Source organism: Desmodus rotundus, chromosome 4 (genome assembly GCF_022682495.2).
Source record: "Desmodus rotundus isolate HL8 chromosome 4, HLdesRot8A.1, whole genome shotgun sequence".
Classification (NCBI taxonomy): domain Eukaryota; kingdom Metazoa; phylum Chordata; class Mammalia; order Chiroptera; family Phyllostomidae; genus Desmodus; species Desmodus rotundus.
Genome location: NC_071390.1, coordinates 135,820,894 through 135,838,130, shown reverse-complemented (window position 1 = coordinate 135,838,130; position 17,237 = coordinate 135,820,894). Strand labels below are relative to the sequence as shown.

Here is a 17,237-nt window from a genome sequence, read left to right as displayed (position 1 = left end):
GCACATTATGAATAAGTGCACATTGAAGATGACTGTTCTGAAGCTAAGCATATTTGAATCATCATCTAAATCTCACAATAACTTGCAAAAGACAACGTTCCATTCCATTAAACACAGACCACAGAGGTAGGGCACAGCCCCAGCAAGTACTCACAGACATGGCTCCTATTCTCCCATCCCTAGTCCCAAGCAAATCTTGACCATGAGCTACAGAAGGCCACTGTTTTGAAAGTATGAATTACAAAGGTAACTATTTACTCAGGGTTTCAGGAATTCATATCTTCAGCAGACTTCACATTTCTGGGCCTGAAAAAATGTACACTATAATGTAAGAAATAACTTCGTCTGGCTCCTCCAACAGAGCTGGTGAACAATTACCTTTGATTGGCCAAGCAGTATTCCCAGCTGCTGATACCCAATTAATTCTTCTCTCTTTCAGACCAGGTGGCCATGGATCATTCACAATGTCTGGCTGTCTTTCCTTTTCCCTCCCACCCAACACAAACGGTATTGCAGAGACAAGTACCTCCCCAGTGGGTTTGCTCTCTGAACCTAACACCACCTCTCCCTCCCAAAATAGCACAAATACTTGCTCAGCCTTGATCTGATTTACTACTATGAAAATATCACCTTCTCCCCGCCCCCAGTATACTTTTCATTGCTTCTAGACTAAAAGGGAGGAACCTAAAGTTCCTGTACAGAAAATAGTTTATAAAACCACTGCTTGAGAAACTTCTCTCTCTCTTTTGTATAATTTGACTGTATCGATTATCCCAGAGGTAACGACTTTCCAAGCAAATGTCACGGTGGTAATTATTAAGACAACTAAAATTATGAAAAATTCAGCTCGAGCATTACCTTCACACTGTTTTTTTTATTTTCTGAAGTTTCCAACTCGGTACACGTAAACTTTCTAAAGTGTGTTCTTGCTCATAGATTGCTTTCCAAGCATCTGCTCAAGACTTATTTAGACTCAAAACTAAGAAGATTTTCATTTTTAAAATTCGACCTAAATTTACAAACATTAAAAACTTTATAAATTTAGATGCACGTTAGGATTTAAAATAAACCCCCACTCATACTTTGCTTCCACTAGTCAACTAACCTGCTCATGACTTCATGTGTTTCATTAAAAACAAAATTTCAGGACATCTTTAAGAAGAGAAACTGAATTATTTCCCATACAAATATAATTATTGCTTGATAGTAAGTAGTAGGGATTTATTTTAAATTATGGCTAAATCAAACTAGGAATTAATTTTACTTCAAAAAAATGTTCATATTAATTCAGGAAATGGGTTAGGCAACTAAGAGATTTTCATGGCACTTCTAAGTGTTCCCAAACTCTGTGATATGTAGTGTTGTGGTATGTTGTGGATTGGCAAGCAAATTAAAGAACTTGTCTATTTGTAGAAGAAATAAAAGAACATTAATCCTTACATACCATGATGCCTCCTAGAGAAATATGGAGGCCTTGGATGAAGCTTCAATGTATCCTTTGAGTGAAATGGAACAAAACATTTAAGCAAATACAGGGTGCTCAGGTAATTAATTTGCAAAGTTTTCAGTTCAGAAATAAAACCCTACTACTAAAAAAAAGTGAAAAGGTAACCCATACAATAGGAGAAAATACTTGGAAATCATAGATCTGATAAGGAACTGGTATCCAAAATGCATAAAAACTCTCACATATTGATAATAGCGTGATAAACAACCAAATTAAAAAGTGGGTAAAAGGAGACTTCAGGTTTAAGCTCCAACACGTAAAAGAAGAATGGAAGTTACAGGACAAGCGCCACCCTAATTCAGGACACGCAAATACAGAGAATCACAGCTGAGATCAGCTTAGCAGGAACAGAAGCTGCTAGAACCAGAAACTTGTAGGAACACTTAAATGGTAATTCTGACAAATTGATGGTAGTCAAACGTGAACTGGTCTTGAGAATGAAAAACTCTTGAGTGCCCAGTCTTGGAGGAGATGCCCCCACCCTCTGCCCCTGAGCACATTCAGTTACTGGATTAAAGGGGTACATTTGCCTGTAGGCATCAAAGCCCGATCAAATGCGAAGAGGAGTTTGCAGCCAGAAAAGTACCAGTTTATTAGTTGAGGAAATGGTGCCACACCTGGAGTCACAGGTAAGCGAGTGCTGAAAGACCTGGCTCCTGGATGGCTCCCAGGGAAATGGGTTATATAGGGTAAAAATCGTTAATCATGGTGGCTAAAGGGGCTGGGGTCATGGGCTCTACTGATTGTTTGGGGCCAGAGCAGGGAGCAGCTGATCACTGTATCAGGTCCTGATGTCGGCCATCACTGTCTACACGAAACCCACTGTCAATATAAAGACAAGACACAAACAGATTAAAAGTAAAGGAATGGAAAAAGATATAAACCACACTGACACTAACCAAAAGAAAGCTGAAGTATCACATACCAATTTCAAGGAAAGCAGATGACACAAGAGGAACAATTATCAGGGACAAAGGAGGGCATTACATAATGAAAAAGGAGTCAATTTTCCAAGAAGGTATAAAAATCTTTAACGTGTATGTGCCTAACAAGAACATCAAAAAACATGAAGCAAAACTGATTAAATTGCAAGGATAAATGGATAAACCCAGTATTATACTCTATAAATAATTAACAGATCCAGCACAGAAAAAATCAGTAAAGACACAGTTGAATCAAACGGCACCACCAACCAACTAGATCTACTACTTCATCTGACAACAGCAGAACATACATTCTTCTCAAGCTCACACAGAACCAGACAGACTGCATCTAGGTCCATAAAACACTCCTTAACAAACTGAGTGGAAATCATGAAATGAAACTGGCTTTGTTCACAGATGTGTATCTATGTAGAAAATTCAAAAAATCAACAGCAACAAGACCCTGCGAACTAGTAAGTGGTCATAGCAAGGACGGTGGATACAAAACTAACATGCAAAATTCCAATAAATAATTGGAATTTGATATTAAAAACAAAATACCAGTTACATTAGCACCAGAACAGTTTTTAGGTATAAATCTAACAAAATACGTACAGAATTTAAATAAGAAAACAAGGAAACTCTGATGAAGGAAATCAAACAGGTTCTCAATAAACAGATATTCCATGTTCATGGACAAGAATATATAATATTATTAAGATATCAATTCTTCCCAGCCTAATCTATAAATTCAATGTGCTCCTAATCAAAATTCTAGCTAGCTATTTTGTAGATATAACAAACTGACACTAAAGTTTCTATTAAAAGGCACAGAATAGCTGGCACAGCTATTCTGACCCAGAATAGACACAGAATAGCTGACACAACACTGAGAAGAATGAAGTTGGAGAACGGACACTTCCCAACTTCATGACTCACTATAGAGCTATGGTAATAAAGACAGCCCAGCATTGAATAAAGACAATAAAGACAGCACAGCACTGGTGACAGAACAAACAGATCAGTGGAACATAATAGCCTAAAAACACACCCACACAAAGTCACATAATCTTAGACAGAGGAGAAAAGGCAAGTCAATGGAGAACGAATAGTCTTTCCACCATCTGATACTAGGGCATCTAGATTTTCATAAGCAAAGTCTTGACTCAGAACTTAAGCAAAGCACAAAACTTAAACCTTTTACAGAACTAAATGTAAATATAAAACTAAAAAGCTTCTGCGAGATAACAGGAGAAAAATCTAGGTGCCCTTCTGTAAGGCAATGAGATTTTAGACACATTACCAAAAGCACAATCTACGAAAACAGTAAGTTGGACTTTACTGACATTAAAATTTCTGCTCTCTGAAAGACACCATTAAGAGAATAAAAAGGCAAACCAGAGACTGGGAGAAAATATTTACGAAACACCTATCTGTTAAACTAATTTTATCCAAAAAAGACAAGGAATTGTTAAAACTCAATATGCGGAAAAAACTAAATTAAAAAATGGGAAAAGAATCTGAATAGGCACTTCAATAAAGAAGACAAACAACCATATGAAAAGAGACTTAATATCACATGTCAAAAGTGAGTTGCAAATTAAAACAAAATGAGGTACCATTACACACCTATTAGAATGGCAAAAATGCAAAAAACTGTGCCAAACGCTGAAAAAAATGCATGGCCACAGGAACTCTCAGCCATTGCCAATGGAAATGAAACAGTCACTTTGGTTATTTTTTTTAAATGCTAGGATATGCAAATTTTATTTTTTTATTTAATTTTTATTGCATACTTTTCATTCCCATTTAGTCCCCTTATATTCCCCTACCCCCAGCAATCACCACACTATTGTCCATGTTCATAAATCCTTTTTCCTTTTTGCTCAGTCCCTCCACTACCTAACCTCACCCTCCCCACTAGCTGTCCTTAGCTCTCCACCTGTGAGTCTGTGCCTATTTTCCCTGTTAGTTCAGTTTGTTCATTAGATTCCACATGTGAGTAAAATCATATGGTATTTGTCTTCCTTTCACTGGCTTATTTACTTAGCATATTTTCACCAGGTCCATCCATACTGTTATAAAGAGTAAAAATTTCTTCTTTTTTATAGCCAAGTAGTGTTCCATTGTATAAATGCCCCATAGTTGTTTTATCCACTCATCTACTGATAGGCACTTGGGCTGCTTCCATATCTTGGTGATTGTGAATAATGCTTCAGTGAACAAGGGGATGCTTAGTTTCAAACAAATCTTTTTATATTTAAAAGTTCATCTTTACAAATTCAATGCAACGGCTATCAAAACTCCAATGATATTTTTCAAAAACAGAACGAACCTAAAACTTGTATTGAACCACAAAAGATCCTGAATAGCCAAAGTAATCTTGGAAAAAAAAAAAAAAAACCCAAAGCTGGAAGCATCACACTTTGTGATTTCAAGCTATATTATGTTATTGGCATAAAGACAGACACATAGATCAATGGAACAGAATAGAGAGCCCAGAAATAAACCCACACATATATAGCCAATTAATTTATGACAAAGGAGGCAAAAATATTCCATGGGAAAAGGACAATCTCTTCAAAAATTGTGATGGGAAAACTGGACAGCCACATGCAAAAGAAATAAAACTGGACCAATATCTTAAACCAAAAATTAACTCAAAATAGATTAAAGACTTGAATGTAAGACTTGAAACCATAAAACTCATAGAAGGAAACACAGGTGGTAAACTTGGTGCTGATTTGTTGGACCCGATTCCAAGGGCAAGGGTAACTAATGCAAAAATTAACAAATGGGACTACATCAAACAAAAAAGCTCTGCAAAACAAAGTGGCTCAATGCTTATTAATGATTTGTCACATTCACTGGGTCATGTGAATGCTAACAACCTTGTCTTGCCATACCTTCTACATATTTCCATTCTTAACCACGAGTATATTTCCCAGGGCTTCTATCAGCACCATCTTTCTTCTGATATTTCTAAAACATCATGCTCATGCCCTTGCTGGTGTGGCTCAGTGGATTGAGTGCCAGCCTACAAACCAAAGGGTCACCGGTTCAATTCCCAGTCTAGGACACATGCTTGGGGTAAGGGCCATGTCCCCTGCAGGGGGTGCACATGAGAGGCAACCACACACTGAAGTTTCTCTCCCTCTCTTTCTCCCTCCCTTCCCCTCTCTAGAAATAAATAAATAAATAAAATCCTTTAAAAAATAAAATATCATGCTCATAGTTTTTATTATTTGAGTTCTCTATTTAGAAATTTTTCTTCTAAAAAAAATCCATACCTAATACCTTCTAGGATCATCATATTTCTTTTGCAGTTACAAGCCTATATGACCCAGGAGAACCAAGACGGAGGCGTAGGTAGACACACTGCACCTCCTCGCACAACCAGAACTGACAGAAAATAGAAAGGCAAGGAAGTCCCACACCAAGTAGATAAAAAAGAAACATAGATCCAGACCGGTAGGAGGGGCGGAGACAAGCACCAGGGCGGAGAGGACTTGCGTTGCCGTGGCAGGACCCAGACTGGTGGAGTGTGGGACAAACCGCGCAGGCAGTCTGACCACTAGCAGACCCTGCGGCCCTACATTTGCGCACAGATAAATCCAGAGGGCCGGACTCAGAGTGGTGGAGAAGGGGGCAGGCAGAGCGGTGGGTAGCACCCCGAGGCCCCACATTCGCGCACAGATAAACTGGGACGAACGGCAGGGGAGCGAAGCAGACCGTGTAACCCAGGGCTCCAGCACTGGAAATAAAGCCTCAAGCCCCTGATTGAAAACACCCGTGCGGGTGGAGGCGGCAGCAGGGGAGACTCCCAGCCTCACAGGAGAGGTCGTTGGAGAGACCCACGGGGGCCTGGAGTATGCACAAGCCCACCCACTCGGGAACCAGCACCAGAGGGGCCCAGTTTGATTGTGGGTAGCAGAAGGAGTGACTGGGATACAGTGGAGACTGGAGGGGGCGCTATTACTCCCTCTCGGCCCCTCCCCCATGTACAGCGTCACAGCCCAGCAACCAGCATTACCCTTCCCCAGTGAACACCTAAGGCTCCGCCCCTTTAAGTAACAGACTCGCCAAGACAAAAAAAAAAAAAATGGCCCAAATGACAGAACACTTCAAAGCTCCAGAAAAAATACAACTAAGCAGCGAACAGATAGCGAACCTATCAGATGCACAGTTCAAAACACTGGTTATTAGGACGCTCACAGAATTGGTTGAATTTGTTCGAAAACTAGATGAAAAAATGAAGGCTATGCTAAGAGAAACAAAGGAAAATGTACAGGGAACCAATAGTGATGCAAAGGAAACTGGGACTCAAATCAACGGCGTGGACCAGAAGGAAGAAAGAAACATCCAACCAGAAAAGAATGAAGAAACAAGAATTCAAAAAAATGAAGAGAGGCTTAGGAACCTCCAGGACAGCTTTAAACGTTCCAACATCCGAATTATAGGGGTGCCAGAAGGAGAAGAGGAAGAACAAAAATTTGAAAACTTATTTGAACAAATAATGAAGGAGAACTTCCCCAGTCTGGCAAAGGAAATAGACTTCCAGGAAGTCCAGGAAGCTCAGAGAGTCCCAAAGAAGCTGGACCCAAGGAGGAACACACCAAGGCACACCATAATTACATTAGCCAAGATGAAACAGAAGGAGAGAATCTTACAAGCAGCAAGAGAAAAGGACAAAGTTACCTACAAAGGGGTTCCCATAAGACTGTCAGCTGATTTCTCCAAAGAGACCTTACAGGCAAGAAGGGACTGGCAAGAAGTATTCCAAGTCATGAAAGGCAAGGGCCTACATCCAAGATTACTGTATCCAGCAAAGCTATCATTTAGAATGAAAGGGCAGATAAAGTGCTTCTCAGATAAGGTCAAGTTAAAGGAGTTCATCACCAAGCCATTATTATATGAAATGTTAAAGGGACTTATCTAAGAAAAAGAAGATCAAAAATATGAACAGTAAAAATGACAGCAAACTCACAGTTATTAACAACCACATCTAAAACCAAAACAAAAGCAAACTAAGCAAACAACTAGAACAGTAACAGAACCACAGAAATGGAGATCACATGGAGGGTTATCAATAGGGGAGTGGGAGGGGGAGAGAGGGGGTAAAGGTACAGAGAATAAATAGCATAAATGATAGGTGGAAAATAGACAGGGGGAGGGTAAGAATAGTGTAGGAAATGTAGAAGCCAAAGAACTTATAAGTATGAGCCATGGACATGAACTATAGGGGGGGGAATGTGGGAGGGAGAGGGTGGGCAGGATGGAGTGGAGTAAAGGGGGGGGAATGGGACAACTGTAATAGCATAATCAATAAATATATTTTAAAAAGAAAACCAATAACAAGAAAATAACATGAATATTGAATATAGGCAAAAGTTTGGGCTAGGTGAAATAAAATGAACAGTAAAAATTCTATAAAAAACCCCCCAAAACAAAAAAAACCCAAGCCTATATGACCTACAGGTACTCCTGCTGGAATGCAGCTCAGCATCCAAAGTGGCATGCCATACCTGCCCCAGATTGGAATGCCAAAACTGCCTCTTCTTCAGTATGCTGTGCATGAGACCATAAAGATATATGTATTTAAAACTGTGGGGTGATTTAACAACTACTTTTTTTCTTAAACATAAAATGACAACTGTGAAGATTCTGTGCTAGAATTAAATCACTTTTTGTGTTGAGCCAGTTCTTAATCACATACCAACAGCTTCAACTGCAGGCAAAAAAGCACAACATCCAAGCACAATTTGATTCACACTAAAACAAATCTTTTCAAACAAATTCCTGTTACTCTACCAAGATTTACACACAAAAGCTGAAGATCTATCCCCCATCCTCCAAGAGAGGCCCCTAGAATAGAGTTAAGCAGTTTATTCCAGCTGTTTGAACTACAATCCCCTGAGCCTGACTCTTGAAGGCACTGTAAGCTGCACGTCCTTGAAAACTAATAGAACGGGTCAGAGGCAAAGGACATTGTGAGTCTGAACGTGATAAAAGGTAGACGTGGGGGAAACTGCTCAGAACTGAGAATGTACAAAAGGCACATAGAAAAGTAATTTTAAAAATACATTTGAAAGCAATTACTGAAAAACATCTGGAATAGTACACATTACTGTGCTATTTAAATACTGGCAACATCAATTTATTTGCCTCCCTGATTTTATAAAACCAGGTATCAATTATTCTTGAGTACACTTCCTAACCACTTCTTGACAAACACTTTAAAAACCTATGCTTTAAACACAACAGCCAGTGTAGCTAAGAATTGTTTTTACACATTATTTTAATTTTTTTAATAGAAGTGACGACCACCTCTGTCCATCATTTTGGTCTTTCACATGCTACGATACTTAAATCTGAACTTGTCCTTTATACTTAATAATGCCTACTTCTATTTGCTGAACCTATGTAACTATCAAAGAACTAAGATTTTCACTATTTTATTCACAACTCACAAACAACCTTGTCTACAGATATTATAATTACTATTTCATACATAAGGAAACCGAGATACCAGCCACATTATAAACACACAAACACACACGTGCATCCACTGTTTTGGGGCACGATTATTCAATGATTAAGGTTTGAAAATGACACTTGAAATATATTTTATTCCTTCTATCAAAGATCAAATCAATTAAAACAAATCCGTACCCATCCAACTTCCACACATTCAATAAAGGGATATTTTCATGGTTGCCTCAATAAGTCACAAATTTTATCTACTATAATTCAAAGACTATTTGTAACATAGCCCAAGAGACCAACTATCTAAATTTATTCAGAACACAACAATACCTTGGCAATTATATAAAAACTAAATAAACAAATAAAGCATTCTCATCTTTAAGTGTAGTGCTAGAAAAATGCCACATACCAACACTTTTACTGCTTGAGAGTTGCCACCGCTTGCGGCACACAAACTCTAACAAATCTGACAAGAAAAACTGTAATAGTGCTCCTGTCCTGTGAAGCAAACGCAGCTCAGAAGTTGCTCATTTTCAAATACTCCACACGTCAATTAAAAGCGTCTTATCAGGACAGACAATCGTAACAGATATAGTGGAATTAAGTACAGGTCCAGATATTATGGAGGCATCATAAGTTTCTAGCTCCCACAAACTCAAGTAAGACTAAATTTCTTTCAGTTTGAGTTAAATGAGAGAAACTGAAATTCATATTTCCAGAGGCAAGGGTGGCATATTTTCCAGTAAGTTTCTTGTTCTCATTTTACTATTTTAAGAATTCTGATCACTCCCAGGATTGCTGTGTGGCAAGATCTGAATTCTGGTGACTAATCATTTTCATGACATGATGCTTTACTAAAACTGTCTCAAAACACTGTTTTCATTCGCATTTAGCTACAGTGTATTTATACACAAAATACCACTTCCATGGCATTGTGCCAAGAAAAGAAACAGCTTGCTAGAATTTCAGTTGACTTTGTTAAAGGAAATTATTTTAAATTAATGTGGCTACTGAACTGCTGCCATCCTTAACCTCAGAAAATATATTCCTTCTAATTTTTGCTATGAACATTTATTTATTTAAGTTAAATTCCAGCTCATGAATGTTGACCATAAGGAGTCTAAACCTTCCTGCTACTATTTCATATTCTTTCTAAACAAGGGCAACCACATGTTTGCTGCATTAGTACGCACAGCCAAATCACCACCATTAAGTGAAATCATCTATGTGTTTTTGGTAGAATCTTTAACAACTTCCACGCCCATCAGTGAAATGGAACAAGGCTGTTTTGTTTTCAGAGAGCAACAAATTGATCTCTGGTTTACTAGATGGCGCTCAAAATATTTTTCCATATGTTTTTCCGCAAAGAGAATCTGACATCAGCATGGTTTACCTTTACCAGTGAATGCAGGCTTTTTTCAGCAAACATATCCCAGAGGAAGGTTAGGTCTTCCTGGCTATCCACGTGTGGCTGCAGCTGGGCTGGCAGAGCAGCCAACAGCTCATACAGACCTATAAAATGAAAATAAAACACAAAGTGTAATCTTAGAGTGATCTCATTCATTTCACTTAAGGTGTGTGTAAGTGACGGCTGGAAAATGTCTTCTTTACTGGGTTTGTATTCTGGACCATTCTCCAAAGAAGCAAAGGAAGCGTTTTGATCCTTCACTTCCAAATAAGTATGTATTAGCAGGCTAGTTTTTAACTTTCACAGTTGTCAACATTCTGCAGTCCTCCAAGTTTACATAACCCAAGGCAGAAAATGTGTACGAGCTTTCAATAAAAGAAGAAAAGGCATACATTCCTTTCCTTAATTGTTATTACATTCCCTCAATGTTAGCCAAAGAGTGAAATGAGTCATGAATAGGAAAAACTTCCTTAGCAGAGTAGAAAATTGACAGAGTGGTGCACTAAAAAGGTTCTGTGGTTTTCAAATCGTTCCTTATATAGCTTCAAAAAACTGCACTATCTCATGTCCAAAATCGAGTTCTAAAAAGTAGGACAGAATAAACCATGCTTTGTGCTGCATTATTGCAGTCTCCTATTTTTTTAAATAAAAAACAACAATTATATAGAACTTAGTTTAAATGTGCCTCTAACTTGGGGGGCTCTGACACGTTCTGAAAGAGTTAAGGTCACAGATGCAGCAGCCACAGCGCTCCCCTGGACGCTTCCTAGGAGAAGACAGTAGCGCAGTGTTCCACAGTAGCACACTGAACAACCATCCATCTCGCTCAGGGGCTGTCGGACTCCTGTCCAAGCAATGCTGCAACGGTGCCTGCCCGGCACTCTTCAGGGAGGCGACCTGGCAGAAGTCAGTGTCAACTCACAGCACATGTTTCAGTTTCCAGTGGGATTCCATGAGGTAAAAAGGACAAAATTCCTTTTATTTCTGTCTGCTGTCTACAAAAACACCAAGACCTCCTGGGATCTACAACACACGGGACTGTTGTTATTTCTGGTCTGAATAAGTGCCGCTGTTCAAACCACGGGGACAGCTTTACAGATACTCAACAGCAAAGACCGGAGAGTTAATTATGGACTGTTGCTGATCAGTTTATCCATTATCTTCCTAAAGCATTAAATATTCTGATACTCAGTGATAATTCACAACCAAATGCAATATGGCCCACTTTGAAAGTTAGATAATGTAACCTGAGAGACTCAGTTAAGTTCAAACATCCCTAGGGCTGTCTTTGGTCAAAAAGATCTAAAATCAGTAGAAAAGATCTTAAGTATTCTTCGTGGTTTATATTTATTCCCTTAAGACTCTGGCATCCTTCCTAAACTAGCTCTTATTTGCAATTTAGTAAATACTGTTAAGGTACCTCAACATAACTCAATGCATACAGGCCTCACTTCATTTATACATACGCACACGCATCACACACACACACACTTAAAGCAATCACCGTTGCCAAAACCAGTGGTTATGCTCAAAGGTGAAAAATATGAAATTATATAAAAAGGAAGGTAGAATACCACTATTTTATTATTGATTTCAGGAATAGTAAAAATAAGTATCTATTCCTTGGTAATATGATTAGTTTAACTAATGCTACTAATTCAATTGTGAAATAATTTCTGAGGTATAGTTGTTGGGGAATTAAATGAGTTTATACCTTAGAACAGACCTTGGTACATGGTAAGTATTCAATCTCTTTTATATGCAACTCAAGTTCAGCCATATTACAATTGATTACTATTATTATTCATCATTGCTATTACTTAAAAAGCAAGAGTTTGGATCAAAGAGACCCCAGGTCTACACTTTAGGCATTCCACATAACTTATCCGAACCTTCTTTCCCTTAGAATTTGAAAAAAAAATGGCATCATACACTTGTGGTAAAATCGCATAGAACAAAATACACACACACACACAAGTACATGTACTGGGTTGGCCAAAAAGTCCATTTGTTTTTTCCCATAAAATAAGACACATTTTTCATTTTCACCAATAACTGTATTGCTGGATATTTTGAGTGTGTCGGCTATCTTCTGCTATTGGCTTCTAGTGGGTAGAGGCCAGGGGTGCTGCTAAACACCTTCCAATGCAAAAGACAGCCCCACAGCAAAGAATTATCTGGCCAAAAATTCACTAGCACCAAGAAACTGTGCAAACCACTTTTGACACATCCGATCAGTCACAGCGCCTTTTCCATTCATTGCATGAATCTTTTTTGCGTTTCAGTTGCATTTTTACCTTTCTTGAAATAATAAAGCCTAATGCACCAAAAATGTGTATTTTCTTGCATCTTCAATACTAAAATGGCTGGACAAAAATTCACCAATGTTGATATTTTTTTATATGCACACTGATATGATTGCTGTCACAATACAATCTAACGAAACTGTTTCAAATAAAGTCAAAGACGACCAAGCTCAACTAGAGACATCATACGCAAAAACAAAAGGAACTTCTTGGCCAACCCAATAACATTGATGAAATCTGAAAAAGGTCAATGGATCGTATCAGTGACAACTTCCCAGTTGTGATTCTCTGCTGTAGTTACACAAGTCACCATGGAGGGAACTGAGCCAAGGGTATACAGAATTCATTTGTGTTCTCACAACATGTGAATCTACAGTTACCTCAAAATAAAGTCAAAACAAAAGAAGAAACTGTGGCAAAAATGGTTGTTGCAGTGACTCAATGGAACAATGCCCACTGAGCTCCAAGGCTGGCAAAGAGTAAGCATTTGATAGAAAATAATGTTCTTCTTTCCTTAATGTGTCTCCTCCAGGATGAAAATGCCATTTCAGTGCAATGGTTCGAAGTCAACACAACAGCTTAGCTACACATTCCTGCCGGACACAACACTACCCTCAAAACCGCCCTGGTCTTTTACATACGCAAAGTGTTAACTTCACCCAAACACTGCTCAACTTTTTGTGGGAATAAGCCATATTATGTGTAAATTAAAAATAATTTCTCTGTGAGCAGAAGCTCATAAGCCAGAGGTTTCTGTATTTACTAGTTTCATGCAGTCCTAATTGATACGCCACCATATTTTGACACTTCAGTGACAACAGCAGTCACTTCTCCTCAGCTCCTACACCTGGTAACAAGAGACCAGAGCCAGAAGAGATAGGACAGTGCCAACCAGAAATTAAAGAGATGGTTAAAAGAGCTACTAGTACATATATAGTCTCAATGCAGGCAACACAGCCATTCACTTCCACTCAAGTAAATTATATAAGCCCTAGAAACCATCTCAGCCCGTGCCTAAATGTGGGTGGATGCTATAAAATGTGCTTTACTGTACTCCTATACTTAGTTCCTAGAGTTCTAACACTGAAGAACACTGTGAAAATCGAATGTTTTAGTTCTTGAGATTCAGAAAATCAGGAGCTCAAGAGTGGCCTGGGCTGAAGACTAATCTTTAAGAGTCATTAGCATGTAGATGGTATGCAAAGCGGGGAGCCTGTGTGAGTTCCCCAACGGCTGAGTACACACAGAGAAGAAAGAACAACCGAGGACTGAGCCCTGGAGGAGAGGAGGGGCTGACTATCACTCAGAGAGGAGAGGCACTAGGAGTGTGATGTCTGGAAACCAAGGAGGGCAAGAAAGAATGGATGACCCGCTGTATCAACAGCCACTGACAGGGCAGGCAGACCAAGGTCTGAGAATCACCCACTGGCTTGAGCAACATGGAGGTCACTAATTTCAGCTCTGTGGTGAATGAAGAAGACTGGATGAAGAGCACCGGAAGTATAAAGAGACATGTTGGGAACAGCAACCACAGACATCGCTTACTAATACAGGCAACCCTCACAATTTCTTACTAAAGAGAATTGAAGTTTGTAAGGGAACAAGGGTAAAGAAGTTTTTTCAAGATGAAAAAAATAACATATTTTGGTGCTACTGGCCTTAATCCACTACAGAGAGAAATTCTGACAATGTAAGAGAGGGAGGGACTTTCTGGAACTCTGTCCTGCAGTGAAGGAGAAGGAACGGGGTCAGTGCCTAAGTGCAGGACGGCTTCAGACAGAAGAGTGGACAGTTCTCCCATCATTCCAAGGGCACAGAATGTGGGTGGGGAGGATATGTGGCAATTCCCTAATGACTGCTGCAGCACTTTCAGTAAACTATGAAACGTGGTCATCTGCTGAAAGACAAGACTGGAAAAGGTCACCTGGAAGAACAGAAAAATGGGTAAGGTAGGGAAGTCATAAACTGGTATACACTAACAGCAATATTAAAATTTGAAGCTTGCATCCCCTTTGATCCAGTAATTCACTCGTTTACTCACTCATTCATTTTTACTTCTAGGCAGCCAGGAGGCCCAGCTGCAGACCTACACCCAGCCATTCCCAGCGTTGAATCTAGGGAGAGAAACCGGAAGGACAGGAAACAATTACTTCATTTTTTTCTGTGTGCAGTTCTACACTGCTTGAGTTTTTACAAAATACAGGCACACCTGGTTTTATTGTGCTTCGCTTTATTGTGCTTCACAGATGTTGCAGTTTTTACACATTGAAGGCAAAACCCTCCACCAGCAAAAAGTTGAGGATTCACTTTATTGTGATACTTTATTGCAGTAGTAACACCTTTGAGGTATGCCTGTGGACATTACTTCTGCAATTTTAAAAATTCCACTTCTGGGTAATACATCTGACATAAACCTTTTCCCAACAGTATAGCTCACAACTTCCCCTCAAATTCTGTTTCAGCCACAGTGGACTGCTACTTGCTATACCCTGAAAAGTATAACTGTATCCATGCAACCTGCCACCAATTCACCAGATAATTAATTAACTTCTGGTGACTGCTCCTGCTGTCATCGTCTCTCCTTCAGGACCCCTCAGATAATATGAAAGAGAAAACAAGCAATGCTGACATTCTTACCTCAAAGTTTCATGGCCAAGTTTAACAGAACACACTTGACATTTCAAGGGTGTGTGTAGAAAGCTGGCAAACTCCCCAATCCCTCTGCATTTCAAAATCCCACCGATCCTTTCCCTACCTTACTCCACAAATGCCAAGTGATTACCATGTGCCAGGCACCAGTTAAGAACTGGGGATACAAAGCAAACAAAGTCGTCCCGAGTGTAGTGTACACTACACTGAAAATAAGTGTAAAGTGGTGACTGTGAAAAGCACTTTAGTGAGGGAGGGGGCTGTGGCACCATGGAAGGGTGACAGTGGGAGGGCAACAATTCCACAGAAAGCTTCCCAGGGACTGAGTTATGAGGAAAGCACAGAGGTCAAGGAGGATGATGGGGAATAGGAAAACCTGGCAGGAAAAGAACGGCACTTACAAAGGCCCTGGGGTAGGATGCTTAGACCCTGGAGGCAAATGACATAAATACAAATTCCAACTCTGCAATAGATCTTTAGTTAACACCTCTGTGCATCCACTTTTTTTAATCTGTAGAAGAGGTATAGTAGTACTAACCTTATAGCATTGTGATGAGGATTAAGTGAGTTATTTAGATGGTACCTCACTTTAGCTGTACAACCTAGGTAAGCCTTTTTCAAAATAAAAATAAACAAATTCCAAATTAAATGCCAGACATATGAGCATGTCCCAGCATCAGGGAGACAGATTACGATGTGTAACTTTCATGGCGCTGAAATACATTAAGGGGATGAAAGGCTTTCTTCAATAAGCCATGAAGACAGGCCACGAAAGTCCCATGTGCGGGGTGAGAAGGAAACTAGAGAGGTGAGAAATAATGAAGAATGACCACATACCCCTGACCCAAGTCAGGCTAGACATTTACATAGTAAGAAATAGTGGGGAAGAAGAGAAAAATGACAAAATGTTCCCTGTTCTCAGACGGCTTAACAACTTTCCAGAATAACATAATACAACAAAGGCTTGCAAGAAACATCAATAACTATAATTTTGGTGATATCGACATTAATGTATCCATTGAGGATGTCTGACAATACTAACATTGGCTTATGTACCCTGTATGCCAATGCGTGGTCCTATTTCAAAATCCAAATTAAAGCTCCTGGGAACCAATATTTGTCATTAACACCAATCACGCTGAAATAACTGTCAACTAATCTTTCAAAATGTCTCAAACGATTCAGGAAGATAATATTAATCCCATTACTGAGATATTTACATAGACTTTTCACTCCCTCCAGACTTCCGGTGTTAGACGTAAGAAAGAAACATGCTGGAGATGCTGACTGACAGATGTTCATCTGAAGTGTTCGATCATCTGTATAGATCTCTGGGCCCCTCACTGTCGGAGTGGCAGCGGAAAGTGGCTCATTAGACATAGGATCCATGTTGTCGTTACAAGCTCTGTTATCCTCACTTCGGGGGCAGAACTAAACTTCCGGGAATCTAGGTTGCACCCAGGGAATCTGGGCAAGAAAATTCATTTCAAGAGGTAGAACTGATTTTAAAAAAAGATCTTGCCTCTTCATTTAATATTGGATTGACTAGAAATTGTTCTTAAAGTTCTTGATATAATTATCATATTTAGAAGAAAATGTTTCAAGAATTCCAATTCACAGACTTTTATTTACAGATTAAGTGCTCGAGATTTTTTGACAAACTGTATCTTCCATTTCACAGTTATGTAGTTCCATAGGAATACAAAATAATTTTTTAAAAAAACCTAAGGATATCCTTCACACAAGGATGCAACATTCTCAGAAGACAGAAAAGGTGCATCAGTCAAGAACTTATATCAAAAAGGTCACAAAAAAAGGCTTTATCGTCTTTGTATGGACTACTTCATAAAATTCATCTTTATTATAAAAATTATCCTCTGAATCATTAAGATCGGATGTGGGAGGAAAACAAAGTAATGGATAAAAAAGAAGCCGGAAACATATTTATTTCCTACACA

At 39.1% G+C, this 17,237-nt stretch overlaps 1 protein-coding gene across 5 annotated transcripts in view; it reads right to left on the bottom strand.

The window, feature by feature from the left end:
- Positions 1-17,237, bottom strand: part of MPP7 (MAGUK p55 scaffold protein 7) — a 246,332-nt gene that overhangs the window by 145,843 nt on the left and 83,252 nt on the right. For 4 of the 5 annotated variants that reach the window (XM_053922894.2, XM_024560596.4, XM_053922896.2 and 1 more), the window contains one exon: positions 10,310-10,428. In XM_053922894.2, coding sequence (XP_053778869.1) covers positions 10,310-10,428 — 119 coding nt within the window. The remainder of the gene's footprint in view (positions 1-10,309; positions 10,429-17,237) is intronic. The other variant, XM_053922895.2, reaches the window with a different exon arrangement.